The sequence below is a fragment of the Scyliorhinus canicula genome, chromosome 9 (genome assembly GCF_902713615.1).
Source record: "Scyliorhinus canicula chromosome 9, sScyCan1.1, whole genome shotgun sequence".
In the NCBI taxonomy this organism is placed as follows: domain Eukaryota; kingdom Metazoa; phylum Chordata; class Chondrichthyes; order Carcharhiniformes; family Scyliorhinidae; genus Scyliorhinus; species Scyliorhinus canicula.
The window spans coordinates 133,522,348-133,538,269 of NC_052154.1; the positions used below are offsets into that span (position 1 = coordinate 133,522,348).

The window sequence follows — 15,922 nt, forward strand, 5'->3', positions numbered from 1 at the left end:
CTCCCATATACACACTGAGGGACCGGTGTGGCAGATTAATTGGTTCCTTTGGTATGCAGGTGGAGAATGAGGCCTGGATTTTCACAACAATGGGGAGGGTCTCCAGCTTAACCAAAATGGCACCAATTCCAGAAGTCCCACCTCTGAACCAGAACTCACCATTTTCACTGGGGATTGGGGGAAAAAGGGTGGGTTGTATTTGGCACATCTGTAGTTCATAAAGGCAGCTTCACGTGTTATAGTGCAACTGACTTCAAACAGGCCCAATTTTCATTAGTTGGCTGTCCGAAACATTACTTGTGGGCTTAAACTTTTCAGAAGGTTTAAATTTACTTGGAGTGTAAGGGACCCTTCCGGAGGGATCAAGCGACACCTTTGGCAGAGGTCAGGTTCCCTATGGAAAAGGTCAAGTGCCCTTTGGAATTGTTAAAAGTAGATATGCAAATGCGTAAAAAGTGAATAAACTCATTGGAATTGTCAAGCTGTGAAGGTATTTAAGTCCCCTTGCAGCTGTCAAACATTTCATATCATAGAATTTACAGCGCAGAAGGAGGCCACTCAGCCCATCGAGTCTGCGCCGGCTCTTGGAAAGAGCACCCTACCCAAGTTCAACACCGCCACCCTATCCCCATAACCCAGTAACCCCACCCAACACTAAGGGCAATTTTGGACATTAAGGGCAATTTATCATGGCCAATCCACCTAACCTGCACATCTTTGGACTGTGGGAGGAAACCGGAGCACCCGGAGGAAACCCACGCACACACGGGAGGATGTGCAGACTCCGCACAGACAGTGACTCAAGCCGGAATCGAACCTGGGACACTGGAGCTGTGAAGCAATTGTGCTATCCACAATGCTACCGTGCTGCCCACCATTTAAATTGCCACCATTAAATTTTTTTAAAGTCCAGTTTAAAAAAAATAAATGCTTATTATTTTACTCTGTGTTTTGGCAAAAGCCTGATCACTATCATTATAGGATTTGTGCTGCATTACTGATTCCAAATCCTATTTTATAAGTGAGGTACCTGTTAAACCTCACTTTGAATGACACGATCTGCATGTCTAATCATTTACATATGCATTTTCTCGATTCACCCGGGGCTCAGGATTCACTCACCACACCTGGGGGACCTCGCCAGGGCACTGTTTAGTGTGGACCAGTCGTAATAGCACCTCGGGTATCTCCCAGGCCATTGGAGACCTCTGGGTTGTTGGGTACAGGGCAGGGTGGTGCACTGGCACTCATTCTGGTACCTGGACACCTTGGCATTGCCAATCTGACACCTTGGTGCCCAGGTGGCACTTCAAGGCTGATGGGGCACTGTCAGGAACCAGTCTGGCAATGCCAAGGTGCCCAGCTGTCAGGATGCCTGTGCCAGGGGTAGGACACAGGGATGCCTTGCCTTTAAGAGGTAGGTTGAGAGAGGACTTGAGGACACCGGAAGAGATAAGTTGGGTGAAGTGGTAGGCTCAGAGGGCATGGTGGGAGCGCTGAGGGGGGCCAAAAGATTGTGGCTGCCTTTACAAAGGGCACTCCTGATCCACGAGTAGAGCACTTATTGTGTGGCCTCAATGGGGAGTTAGAAAAATGGCATCTCAAGTCCGCTGAATTGTGCCCAAAGTCTTTGTTGTGAAACATTGAATTCAAAAGCTTGCTTTATGAGGGATTAAGTATTTGAAGGCATTTAAATAGATGACTGGGTCTTTATCAACAAGAGTGATTTTTTAAAAATAGTGAAGTAATCAGTAGACACTTTGGGTGGGATTTTCCATGCCCCCCCCCCCCCCCTCCTATGGCGTGTTTCGCGGCAGCCTCCCATTGCCCGCTGGCTGGATTATCTGATCCTGCCACTGTGAATGGGGACTCCTGTTCTATGTGCCACCAGCTGCCGCAAAACCTGCAGCAGGAGTTTGGCATCAGTGGCACCGGAAGGCGGAAACAGCCGGAAAATTCCGACCGTTGAACCTTTATTTTGTTTCATCTCAGCATGAGTCCTGAGATCTGCCCATGGGGGATTCAGGGTGAGTTGGCGTGGGATGTATGAGGGGCCATGAGGTGGGTGGGAGACATGAGGTAGCATCAATTGGCATTGGTGGGCAGTGTTTGGAAGTGAGGGCTAGAGGGTTCTTTTTTTGATTTCATTTATTTACAGCCGGGCCTAAGGGCCAGAGCACCAAGGCCGGCCTCCCGGGCAGTCTGCCCCCACACCCAGCAGCCCCTGTTTCCGAGGTCAGTGGGCCCAAATCCCATTAACAGACAACCACCAAGGAAGGAAAATCAGATTATCCAGGGCACTTTCTCCCACATTGGGTTTGCAGAGGCGAGAAGTTTCCTAACTATGCACCCGACTTCGGAGCAAAACCTAAGTCCTGTGTTCTCAGTTCGACGAGATCAGCTTTTATTGGATCGGAGCCCTATGCACACAGTGACAGGAGGGTGCACTGGCTCAGGATACCTGTGCTTGTATGCACAGACTGGGTATGGTAATATTAAAGCAAATTGACTAAATATAGTATTACGGTGGCAGAAAGGATGCAAGATGGGGACTCTTCTTCCGAGGTAGTATGGGCTGAGGTTAGAAACAGGAAAGGAGAGGTCACACTGCTGGGAGTTTTCTATAGGCCACCTAATAGTTCTAGAGATGTAGAGGAAAGGATGGCGAAGATGATTCTGGAAAAGAGCGAAAGTAACAGGGTAGTTGTTATGGGAGACTTTAACTTTCCTAATATTGACTGGAAAAGATATAGTTCGAGTACATTGGATGAGTCGTTCTTTGTACAATGTGTGCAGGAGGGTTTTCTGACACAAAATGTTGACAGGCCAACAAGAGGTGAGGCCACTTTGGATTTGGTTTTGGGTAATGAACCAGGCCAGGTGTTAGATCTGGAGGCAGGTGAACACTTTGGAGACAGTGACCACAATTCGGTGACCTTTACATTAGTGATGTAAAGGGATAAGTATACCCCGCAGGGCAAGAGTTATAGCTGGGGGAAGGGCAATTATGATGCCATTAGACATGACTTAGGATGTGTAGGTTGGAGAAGTAGGCTGCAAGGGTTGGGCACACTGGATATGTGGAGCTTGTTCAAGGAACAGCTATTGCGTGTTCTTGATCAGTACGTACCAGTCAGGCAGGGAGGAAAGGGTAGAGCGAGGGAATCGTGGTTTACCAAAGAAGTGGAATCTCTTGTTAAGAGGAAAAAGGAGGCCTATGTGAAGATGAGGCGTGAAGTCTCAGTTGGGGCGCTTGATAGTTACAGGGAAGCGAGGAAGGATCTAAAGAGAGCGCTAAGACGAGCAAGGAGGGGACATGAGAAGTCTTTGGCAGGTAGGATCAAGGAAAACCCAAAAGCTTTCTATAGGTATGTCAGGAATAAAAGAATGACTAGGGTAAGAGTAGGGCCAGTCAAGGACAGTGGTGGGAAGTTGTGTGTGGAGGCTGAGGAGATAAGCGAGATACTAAATTAATACTTTTCGTCAGTATTCATTCAGGAAAAAGATAATATTGTGGAGGAGAATGCTGAGACCCAGGCTATTAGAATAGATGGCATTGAGGTGCGTAGGGAAGAAATGTTGGCAATTCTGGACAAGGTGAAAATAGATAAGTCCCCGGGGCCTGATGGGATTTATCCTAGGATTCTCTGGGAAGCCAGGGAAGAGATTGCTGAGCCTTTGGCTTTGATTTTTAGGTCATCATTGGCTACAGGAATAGTGCCAGAGGACTGGAGGATAGCAAATGTGGTCCCTTTGTTCAAGAAGGGGAGTAGAGATAACCCCGGTAACTATAGGCCGGTGAGCCTAACATCTGTGGTGGGTAAAGTCTTGGAGAGGATTGTAAAAGATATGATTTATAATCATCTAGATAGGAATAATATGATTAGGGATAGTCAGCATGGTTTTGTGAAGGGTAGGTCATGCCTCACAAACCTTATCGAGTTCTTTGAGAAGGTGACTGAACAGGTGGACGAGGGTAAAGCAGTTGATGTGGTGTATATGGATTTCAGTAAAGCGTTTGATAAGGTTCCCCACGGTCGGCTATTGCAGAAAATACGGAGGCTGGGGATTGAGGGTGATTTAGAGATGTGGATCAGAAATTGGCTAGTTGAAAGAAGACAGAGAGTGGTGGTTGATGGGAAATGTTCAGAATGGAGTTCAGTTACGAGTGGCGTACCACAAGGATCTGTTCTGGGGCCGTTGCTGTTTGTCATTTTTATAAATGACCTAGAGGAGGGCGCAGAAGGATGGGTGAGTAAATTTGCAGACGACACTAAAGTCGGTGGAGTTGTAGACAGTGCGGAAGGATGTTGCAGGTTACAGAGGGACATAGATAAGCTGCAGAGCTGGGCTGAGAGGTGGCAAATGGAGTTTAATGTGGAGAAGTGTGAGGTGATTCACTTTGGAAAGAATAACAGGAATAAGGAATATTTGGCTAATGGTAAAATTCTTGGTAGTGTGGATGAGCAGAGGGATCTCGGTGTCCATGTACATAGATCCCTGAAAGTTGCCACCCAGGTTGATAGCGTTGTGAAGAAGGCCTATGGTGTGATGGCCTTTATTGGTAGAGGGATTGAGTTCCGGAGCCATGAGGTCATGTTGCAGTTGTACAAAACTCTAGTACGGCCGCATTTGGAGTATTGCGTACAGTTCTGGTCGCCTCATTATAGGAAGGACGTGGAAGCTTTGGAACGGGTGCAGAGGAGATTTACCAGGATGTTGCCTGGTATGGAGGGAAAATCTTATGAGGAAAGGCTGATGGACTTGAGGTTGTTTTCGTTAGAGAGAAGAAGGTTAAGAGGTGACCTAATAGAGGCATACAAAATGATCAGAGGGTTAGATAGGGTGGACAGCGAGAGCCTTCTCCCGTGGATGGAGGTGGCTAGCACGAGGGGACATAGCCTTAAATTGAGGGGTAATAGATATAGGACAGAGGTCAGAGGTGGGTTTTTTACGCAAAGAGTGGTGAGGCCGTGGAATGCCCTACCTGTAACAGTAGTGAACTCACCAACATTGAGGGCATTTAAAAGTTTATTGGATAAGCATATGGATGATAAGGGCATAGTGTAGGTTAGATGGCCTTTAGTTTTTTCCATGTCGGTGCAACATTGGGGGCCGAAGGGCCTGTACTGCGCTGTATCGTTCTATGTTCTATGTTCTATACCTGGAATCGGGTGGTAGACAGACCAATGCACCTACACAGGTACACTAGCCACAGAACAGTGGTCCTATAAATACATTGTTAGGGTGTGTTATATTTATTGGTGTTTCTATATCTATATTTACTAGATGAGGTGTATACTGGATCAGTGCTACTTTATATACACTTAATAAATGCAGGCTGGCACATTAGTTTCCCTCTTGATACACAGAGTGGATGAATGAATTAGTACAAGACAGCAATATTTAAGTTAAGTTAAAATAATAGATAACCTTTTGGAGAAGTTCTGGGCGTGTTTTTTTTTCTATTTAAGCTCAAGGCCTCTGTTGTACTTTGGCATCCTTTAAAGCATTTGTTTATTTTAAAAATGTGCACTCAGTAGCTGAATCTCAGGAGAAAGTTGTTCGGTAGATGAGTCATACTGGACTCCAAAACATTAATGCTGTTTCTTTCTCCACAAATGCTGCTAGACCTGCTAAGTTTTTCCAGCACTTTTGTTTTTATTTCTAGAATCCGCAGTATTTTGCTTTTATTATGCCAAAAAGTTCTAGAGTGGCCCTGAACTTTATCGGTAACATGTTTTGATACATTAGCTTGAGTCAATTTTATTACCTCACTGGAGTTGGTATCCATAATGAGTAAAGATTGAGAAAATTAATTGAAACACAAAATGGCGCATGAAATAAGGAAAGGAACTGTAAAATAATTATTCCAGATGTTTTAAAACTTGAAATGTTATCCTCACTTTGGGAATGGGGATAAAGCAGAAATGCAGCTTTTACCAGAGCAATCCATTCTGCCGTATTGGTCATAATGGTATTTACATTCCTGTATTTAGATATCACAGGAAATGGTTATTACATCGATGGCCAAAGAAGTTACAAAAGAGCCCCAAACTGTGATTATAAGAAAGGAGTGTGGGCAGCACGGTAGCACAGTGGTTAGCACAGTTGCTCCGCAGCTCCTGGGCCCCAGGTTCGATTCCCGGCTTGGGTCTCTGTCTGCACGTTCTCCCCGTGTCAGCGTGGGTTTGCTCCCGGTGTTCCGGTTTCCTCCCACAATCTAAAGATATGCAGGTTAGGTGGGTTGGTCATGGCAAATTGCCCTTAGTGTCCAAAAAAGGTTAGATGGGGTTACTTGATTACGGGGATAGGGTGGAGATGTGGGTTTAGATAAGGTGATCTTTCCATGGGTTGGTGCAGACTCAATGGGCCGAATGGCCTCCTTCTGCACTGTAAATTCTATGATCCATGATCTATAATTGCAGTGTTTGTAGCTGTCATCACCTGTTTATGTACTAACTGTTCTCTGCTCTTTTCTGTAGCTCAGGGAATTACACTTACTCAATCCCAGTCAGCAAGACCACACCCATAGATGTCACCATCACTCTTCAAATGAAGTAAGTGAATTGTTGTATTGCAGAGTGATGTTGAGCTTTCTGTTGTTGATGTGTCTTTTGAGCTCCCTGTAAATTTGAATAAAGATGTTCACTTTTCAGTGATAAATACATTGGTCCTTGTCAGACGCCAATACCTCAAGAAAGTGACCAATCTTCACTTGAACCTAAATGGTATCAATTCTTTAGGATATTTATCTGAATGCCACCAGAAGACAATCCTGTACCTCCACAAACCTCATGCACATTGAATTCCAAACAGAATTGTTGTTTAGCTATCAGGAGATCACCATATTGGTCAATTGAAGTCCCCTGCTGCTTTCCTGGTTGAGAGAAGCTCACTGAAAAATACCTGATATTTTATCAGTGATATTTATCCCAGAGTACAGAAAGGACAAGGCCATAGATTTATGAACCACTAACAAATATTTCAAGGAAGTCATTGGATATCGGGGAGGAATGAGAAGATTAGAAATGGGCCAATGTGGTGCCCATTTTCAAAAAAGGTGACAAAACAGAGTTAGACAACCAGGGGTCAAATAGACTTAAATGAAAGCAAAATACTGCTGGAAATCTGAAATAAAAACAGGAAGTGAGAGCACCAAGCGGGTGTGACAGCATCTGTGAAGAGAGAAGCAAACATTTTGAATCAAATATGACTCTTCTTCAGAGCTAAAGGAGGTAGAAATGCAATTTCATGCTATCCAAAGTGGGAAAGGGCAGGGAGAACAAGAGGGAATGTCAGGGATAAGGTAGAGGGCAGGGGAACATTGAATGGGAAACCTGTCAGGAACAAAAAGCAAAGGAAGTGATAATGGTGGTAGCAAAGAGACAATTTATCCAGACCAAATAGATTTACTTCCATTCGGTGTAAATGATGGAATCAATTATCAGGAACCAATTTAAGGATTATCTGTGCAATATTCTAGTTCATACCTAGTTGACCAGGTGAAAATCCTGCCTGATCAACCTCCTTGACTACTTTGAAAAGCAACAGCCAAAATGTATCATGGTAAACTCAATGAGGTGGTGTATCCTGACTGCCAAAAGGATTTTGACCATGTTCCACATGAAAAGCGTAGGTTGCGATCACCGTGGGGTGGCAAGGTAGCACAGTGGTTAGCACAGTTGCTTCACAGCTCCAGGGTCCCAGGTTCGATTCCTGGCTTGGGCCACTGTCTCTGAGGAGTCTGCATGTTCTCCCCGTGTCTGCGTGGGTTGCCTCCGGGTGCTCCGGTTACCTCCCACAGTCCAAAGGTTGCGCAGGTTAGGTGGATTAGCCATGTTAAATTGTCCTTCGTGTCCAAAAAGGTTGGGTGGGGTTACTGGGTTGCGGGGATGGAGTGGAGGTGTGGTGCTCTTTCCAAGGGCAGGTGCAGTCGCGATGGGCCGAATGGCCTCCTTCTGCACTGTAAATTCCATGCAAAGTCCCCGAGCAAGCACATTTAGCCGCGTGTTTCCCGACACTCGCAGTGCTAAGAAATACATGACTATTCAACACAACGATTCACGTTGAATAAAGGGCCTGAATGGGATACGTGTGGCCGAGGCCGCACATAGCCCCGATTTTTACAATGGGATGCTCCGTTCGCCGGAACTCCACATTGTAATGAGAGATCAGGACGCCATTTTTAAATGTCCAAATAGACTTACTTTTTAAATGGCGTCCCAATCTCCAAGGCTCCCAAAACAATCCCTCCCACAGTCCAAAGTGCAGGTTAGGTGGATTGGCCATGCTAAATTGCCCCTTAGTGTCCAAAAGGTTAGGTGGGGTTACTGGGTTACGGGGAGAGGGTGGAGGTGTGCTCTTCTCCATGGGCCAGTGCAGACTCGATGGGCTAAATGGCCTCTTTCGGCACTGTACATTCTATGATTCTATGATATCAGCCAATTCTGCAGAGGCCATGAATTGAACCACCTTGCTGGGATACTTGCTGGTACATTTATCCACTCGCCTTTTGGGGAGATAACTTGGCACTTTTGGAAAAAATAAATTGCACTGTAATCTTCCATGAATCTTGGTCTCGTCACATTGGGCCAAATGTATTACTCTTAACCAATATGATACCTCCTTGATTGAGAATGGAGTTATCACCTGGGCTGTCCCCCACCCCCCCAGCCCCGTGGCTCTCATTCTCTGCAGCACCTTTTTTGGGATCCTCGCGTTCCCCCCCCCCCCCCCCCCCCCCCCCTTCCCCTCTGAGACACACACACGCCATGATCACTTTTTCTAATGAATTAAAGGCGGCTTTGGGGATGTCGATCAGTATGGATCTGTACAGGAAGAGGAACCTGGGCAGTACGTTCATTTTGATCATCTGCGCTCTCCCTGTCAGGGAGAGTGGAGTGTGTGCCATCTCTGCAGGTCCTTTTTTACTTCCTCAATTAGGCTGGTCAGGTTCCATTTGTGGATCCATGTCCAGTCATGAGCAGTTTGGATCCCCAGGTAGCGGAATTTGTGCCCGGCCTGAATAAATAGCACCCCATCCAGCTCTACCCTCCCCCTTGAGGGTTCACCGGGAAGACCTCATTTTTGCTCAAGTTGAGTTTGTAGCCCGCGGAGGCGCCTAACTCTCTCAAGAGTGCTATGATTCCTTCCATGTGCTTTGTGGATCTGCGACGTAGAGGAGTAGGTCACCCGCATGGAGCGAGAGTCTGTGCTTCCCGTCTCCTCTCCGGATCCCTTTTCAATTCTTTGCCGCCCTGAGCACGATCGCCAGTGGTTCAATCCCCAGTGCAAACAGCAGTGGGGACAGTGGACATCCCTGCCTTGTGCCTCTGTGCAGTTGGAAGTACTTAGAGCTGGTGGTATTTGTCCATACGCTTACTGAAGGAGCATTGTACAGGAGGTTCACTCTGGCAGTGAACACTGCTCCAAGCCCAAACCCAGTACCTTTTTGAGGTACTTCCATTCGACTCTGTTGAATGCCTTTCTGCATCCAAGGAGACGATCACCTTAGGTTTTCTCTCTCCAGATGGGGTCATGATTACGTTCAGCTGGCGTCTGATGTTCAAGGTTAGCTGTCTACCCTTGACAAAGCCCATTTGGTCTTCTGCTACCACCTCTGGTACGCAGTCGTCCAGTCTTTTGGCTAGGACCTTCGCCAGCATTTTGGCGTCAACGTTTAGCAGTGAGATGGGTCTGTGGGAACCCCATTCTGTTGGGTTTTGTCTCTCTTGGGTTTCAGTGAGATTGAGGCTTGTGATAGCGTAGGTGGCAGGGTGCCCCTCGCCAGTGAGTCCGTGAACATCTCCTGCAGGTGCGGGGCCAATGCTGCCGCAAATGTTTTGCGGAAGTCCGCCCGGAATCCATCTGGTCCTGTTGCCTTCCCTGCCTGCATGGAGCCAATACTCTCCATGATCTCTACCAGTTCCAGTTTCCTGTCCTCCCCCACGAATGGCATGTCTAGTCCATCGAGGAACTGCTTCATCCTCAAGTCCCCTGCTGTGGGCTCGGAGGTGTACAGCCCCTAGTAGAAGGACTTGAATGCTTTGTTGACCTTTCTGGGCTGCGCTACGTTTTTTTTGCAGTCTCTAATCGGAGCTGTTTCCCTCATGGCTGCCTGCTTTCTCAGCTGGTGAGCCAGCAGGAAACTGGCTTTGTCTCCGTGCACATACAGTGCCTGGCAGAGTTGGTACACTGCTTTCCTTGTGGAGGGCAGGTCAAAGTCCATTTGTACCTTTTTCCTCTCCGCCAGGAGTTCCATGGTTGGGGCCTCGGAGTTTTGCCGGTCTACCTCCAGTACAGAGTCGCCGAGCTGTTGCCCAGCCACCCTCCTTTCCCTATCTCACCATGCTTTGTCAGCAATAATTTCACCCCTGGCTACAGCCTTCAATGTCTCCCAGAACGTGGAGGGTGAGAACTCCCCATTTGTCTATGGCCTGTGATATTTTCTCACAGAAAGCCTTATCAGCCAGGAGGGCCGTGTCCAACCTCCATGGGGGGGCGATGGGCAGGGGCCGTCTCCAACCTCACATCCATGTAGTGTAGAATGTGGTCGGAGATTACGATCGCAGTGTATTCCACTCTTGCTTGCCCTGGAAGCACCGATTTCCCCACCACAAAGAAGTTGATCTGTGTATATACGTTGTGTACCTGGTAGAATGAGAACTCCTTCCCCCTGGGTGGTGAACCACCCTGGGTCCCATCTGTTCCATGAATAGGTGGAGTTCTTTCACCATGTTGGAGGTCTTTCCCGTTTTAGGATTTGATTTGTCAATCCGTGGCTCCTGTACACAGTTAAAATCCCCGCATGATAAGTTGGTATGTGTCGATATTGGGAATTTCCACCATGGTCTTCTTTATATACTCCGTGTCATCCCAATTATGGGCGTACACGTTTACCAGGACTACCGGTACTCCATCTAGGACACCAATGACCATGATGTACCGTCCCCCTGGGTCCATAACCATTCTCGTCGCAGTAAACATCATCCACTTATTTAGCAGTATGGTTACTCCCCTGGCTCTTGTACTGTAGCAGGAATGATAGGTCTGTCCCCCCAGTCCTTCCTTACCCACAGTCATTCCTTCTCTCTCAGGTGCGTCTCTTAGAGGAAGACTATGTCAGCTTTCAAACTTTTCAGGTGGGCAAAGACTCTGGATATTTTCACTGGGCCGTTAAGTCCCCTGACGTTCCAGGTGACTATCCTGATGGGGTTTCCCTCACCCCCCCCCCCTTCTTGCGGGATTAACCATAGTTACCTGCTGGACATGCCCTCAGACTCATGGTTCCCCTTTGTTAGGAAGCCGTCCAAGGTGGCCACAGTCACCGTTCTCCCCACGAGGCCAGGCCCCTGCGTTCCGGGTCTACCTTTGGCCAAAGGCCACCCAACATGGCCGCCAACTATGTGTAAACCATGTGGGTGAGCCCCTGCACTCCGGAGTTTCCCTTTGTTCAGTGACCCTCCAAAGTGGTTGCTTGCGGTGCCTTTGTGTTCCTTGTCGCCACGTGTGGCCTGTTACAGCCAGCCTAATGCCCTTGCTCTCTTTGTTCCCATGTTCCCCCGATGGTATTTTCAGGGTGCCGGGTTGACAATGCCAAGGTGCCTAGGTGGCATCTTGCCCCTGTCAGGGATCAGGCCCACGGGTAGCCTGCCCTTATGAGGTGGAGTGAGGGGGGGGGCTCGAGGATCCGCTAATCGGTATGTTGGGACATTGGGGGGGTCCAACGGTGGTGTTGGGGGGGGGGGGGTCGAGATTTCGGGGCACCAAAAATAGCGCCCTGACCTCTGCTTGCTGTGGCGAGCTGAGCTCCTCAGTGCAGGACATGAAAGTAAGTGTAGCCTCGACAGGACCTTCCTCACCGGGACCTGAAAAATGAATACTGTCCCGTTTAACAGCAGGGTCGTTTTCACAGCTGCAAGCGCCGGGAAACACCCTGCCAAACGCACACATAATGGGACTTTGTTTTTTTTCTTTTAAATCGCACCCTGTCTTGGCTTCACATAACTTGAAATATCTCTGTTAAAACACCTCACAACTTTCTCTATCGATAACAACCCCAACTTCTCCAATTTATTCTCATAACTGAAGTCTCTCATCCCTGAAAGTATTCTTGTAAATTTTATCTTCACCCCTTCTAAAACCTTCACATCCCTCCTGCAGCGTGGTGCCCTGGATTGGGCACAATTCTCTAGCTGAGGTTGAAACAGTGTTTCCGTGCTTTTGTATTCCATGCTTCTGTTTATCAAGTTCAGATCCCAAATGCCTTACTAACTACCTTCTTTACCTCTCAACCTGTCTAGATAACATTCAAGCCCAGGCCACACCCAAGTATCTCATTCCTTCCTGTTACCCTTCACGTTTTTCTTTGTTTTTGATAGGACCTCATTGCCGCTGGTTATTTACCTGTGCAGTGTCAACTATGGCAATTTATGTGGGAGTATTTCAAATACTGGCTCGAAGACAGAAACATCAATGACGCAGGTAAAAATGAAAAACTGCAACATACAATGGACGGGATTTAACGGGTTGTGTCCGACGAGGATCCGTGCGGCCGATTAGATCACAGGAGAGGCCCAAATCAGGAACCGTGCCGGTCTCCGAGCGGTTTGCTCTCTTAACAGACCGGCTCCCATTGGTGGGATCCGGACGCTGCTTAGACACAGCGCAAAGCTAATTGAGGCCAATTAAGGGCAATCTCCGTCTCATTAGCGAGATGGATGCCTGATCTAATGGCCTCCCATGATCTAACCGGCTCCCCAATGAAAGGTCATGCAGGTACCGATCAGTACAGGTCCACAAAAACGTGGACCAGGCGTTACGGCACATGGGGGTCTCCTAGGTCTTTGGAGACCTCTGGGTGGTCAGAGCAGGGTGGCACTTTGGCGCTCCCTCTGGCATCCAGGCACCTTGGCACTGCTCAGGCTGACATCTTAGCACTGCTACCCTGGCACTGATATGGTGGCCTGGTGGCACTGCCAGGCTGGCAGTTGCACTGCTAGGGTGGCAGTGCCAGGGTGCCTGGGTGGCACTGCCAATGGCCAGGGCTTGAAGGAAGCCATGCCCATGAAAGAAGGGTTGAGGGGGTATGAAGGGTGGGGTATGAAGGGACCTCTGGAAAGTTGGGTGGGGTGGTGGTGAAGGGTAGGTGTCCTGCAAAGGGGATGACCCAATGGGGGTGTAGGAAGGCCTAAAAATGAAGGGCCCTCAGCAACCGCATAGCGGGATGTCCTCTCTTGGGGGAATGTGATGTAATGCCCATGTGTGCGGTGGGTGACATGCCCGTGGATAGGGGGGTATAGGGACCATCTACCTCACTTATAGATCAGGGCACCCTTTCAAAATGGTCGCCCCGTCTCTGAGGAATCGGTCTTGCCAGTGGGTTCAGCTCCCCAGTGATGAAAATAATTCTCAGTGTGGGTTATTCCGGAGAAAAACCCCCCAGGGTCCAAAAAAGAGACTAAGGGCGAAATTCTCCGACCCCCACGACGGGTCGGAGAATAGCGGGAGGGCCTTCCCGACATTTTTCCCGCCCTCCCGCTATTCTCCCCCCCCCCCCCCCCAACTCCCGACACGAATCGCTGCCGCCGTTTTTTTACGGCCGGCAGCGATTCACAGCTGTTCGATGGGCCGAAGTCTCAGCCCTTTACGCTGTTTTTACGAACGGCAAACACACCTGGTCTGGCCGTTCGTAAAAACGGCGGGAACAACTCGCTTTTTATAACCATGGCACCGATTGGCACGGCCGTACCACGGCCGTGCCAAGGGTGCCATGGGCCCGCGATCGGTGGGCACCGATCGCGGGCAGCGGGCCCGATGCCCGCGCACTATTTGTCCTTCCGCCGCCCCGCAGTATCCATTGGCGGGGCGGCTGAGGGGCATCCCGGCCCGCGCCTGCGCGGGTTTCGCGCAAATACGCGATGACGTCATCCGCGCATGCGCGGGTTGGAGTCTTCCAATCCGCGCATGCGCGGCTGACGTCATATGACGCGTCAGCCGGCGCTAACTCCGGCAAGCGGGCTTAACGAATTTCGTTAAGCCCGTGATGCCGGAGCTTGCGGCGTCGGGCTGCTAGCCCCGACCGGGGACCAGAATCGGTTCCCGGTCGGGAAGGGGCGCGCTGGCGTCAAACCCGCCCGGGTTTGACGCCAGCCTTACGATTTCTCCCGTTTTGGGAGAATCGCGCCCCATGTGTGGTTAGATAGCAGTGGGGAACCCGCTAACACAGCCGGAAACTCCGAGCAAAACCCGCCACAAATGACACTTAGAAACCTTTCTGTTAGATCGCGCCTAATATTTTTAAACTTAATTTTTTACACTTTCCTGTCACTTCAAAACATTGCTATATTTTTGGCAATTTCAAGAGCTGGGTGAGTGATCTTTACCTGATATGGGGCTCCTTATTAAATTGATAGGGTTAGCATATATTTCATGGGGTCTATGGGTCCACAAGGTATTCCACACAGTAGCCTTTCTAAGCTCAAGTCTCCTTGAGACTTCACTGCAGAATGCAATAAAGATTAGTATTCCAGGAGGAATCGCCCCCAGAATCTTAGTTACGATGCATTTCCTCAAATGATTTCATACTATGAATCTGAGTGATTCCACCTCCTTTAGGTAATGACTAATGGGCCTGTATGAACTCCGTAACCTTCAGATACCCCACATGGAAGGCTGTCTGAGCTTCAGATATTCCACCCTGGAGCCTGGTAGAGCTTCATCACCCTCAAATACTCTACCCAGAAAGTTGGCTCAACTCCATCATTTTGAGCTATGCCACTGAGGAACTTGGTGGCACATTCTTGAGATTTCTGACCCTAAAGCTGAGCTCCACCAGGTTTTTCACTACCTTTCCGCATCCCCACCCAAGAACATTGCCTTGAAGTGAGTCACCTTCGTTCTTGGCTGTATTCAGTCTCAATAAGAATTATTTCCCCAAAGCTGGGCAGAGTTCCATTTCCTCCATGTATCCTACCAAGCAGCCATACTGAACCCTGTGCATATTTTGTCAACCAGCATGTCCATGCCAAGCTACTCCCAACTATCAATCAGTCATGAATAAAATAAATATTATGAAGTATATAAACACTGAACAAATAGAACTGGGGATTACTTTGCACCAGCCAGTTTTTGTTGGATAACATTGCTTCATGAAACTAAAGGACCCTGCCAGCAACATGAGAACGATGCCATAACCTGGTCAGCGAACATTTTGGTAAAGAAGGCAACGATTCTGAATTAAATAATTGACATTAAAGAAAAACAGGAGAATTTGGTTGGAAATTTCATTCTGGTTAAAGCTATATTTACCATTACTCTCTCCTCGCTCTTCCACAGGGAACAACACATAAATGGCCACTGGCGGTGGCACCATACTATGATATCACCTATCACTTCCAAGTGGCTGATCCAGTGAGTATCAAGTGAATCTCTAACAAGAATACAGCCTGGAAGGGCATTTTCAGTCTTTTGATCCTTCTATATGATTTTCCTTCTCCCTGCACCTCAACCATTTAATCGACTGTCTCCCACTTTCCCGTGTGTGGAGCAGTTAACATGGATCCTATTCCTCGGATTTAGATTCTTAATGGAGTGTTCTGCAAGTTTCTCTCTGCCCATTGCGGTTTCTCTTCCCACACCTAATGTCGCACATGGCAGACTTTCATCTGTTTCCATAGGGAGGCTTTTTCTGGAACGATTGCCAGGGGCTTATAAGTTGAGGGGCGCCACTCCGCTTCAAACATGGCTGACCAGGGCTCTCGCCCACTCTTACCATCTGCTGTTGATGCATGCCGGAAGGATTTTACAGGTTGATACTCAACCAGTTTGGCTGCATTATGAACACACCTTCCTTGGCCATCAAGTCCTGGGGTGGGACTAAAACCCAGAGCTCCCAGCTCAGAGACAGGGACGTTACCCA

The 15,922-nt window shown here is 48.3% G+C and overlaps 1 protein-coding gene across 8 annotated transcripts in view; it reads left to right on the plus strand.

Moving 5' to 3' along the window:
* Positions 1-15,922, plus strand: part of myrf (myelin regulatory factor) — a 380,450-nt gene that overhangs the window by 354,232 nt on the left and 10,296 nt on the right. For all 8 annotated transcript variants that reach the window (XM_038807647.1, XM_038807649.1, XM_038807654.1 and 5 more), the window contains 3 exons: positions 6,486-6,560; positions 12,384-12,486; positions 15,340-15,414. In XM_038807647.1, coding sequence (XP_038663575.1) covers positions 6,486-6,560; positions 12,384-12,486; positions 15,340-15,414 — 253 coding nt within the window. The remainder of the gene's footprint in view (positions 1-6,485; positions 6,561-12,383; positions 12,487-15,339; positions 15,415-15,922) is intronic.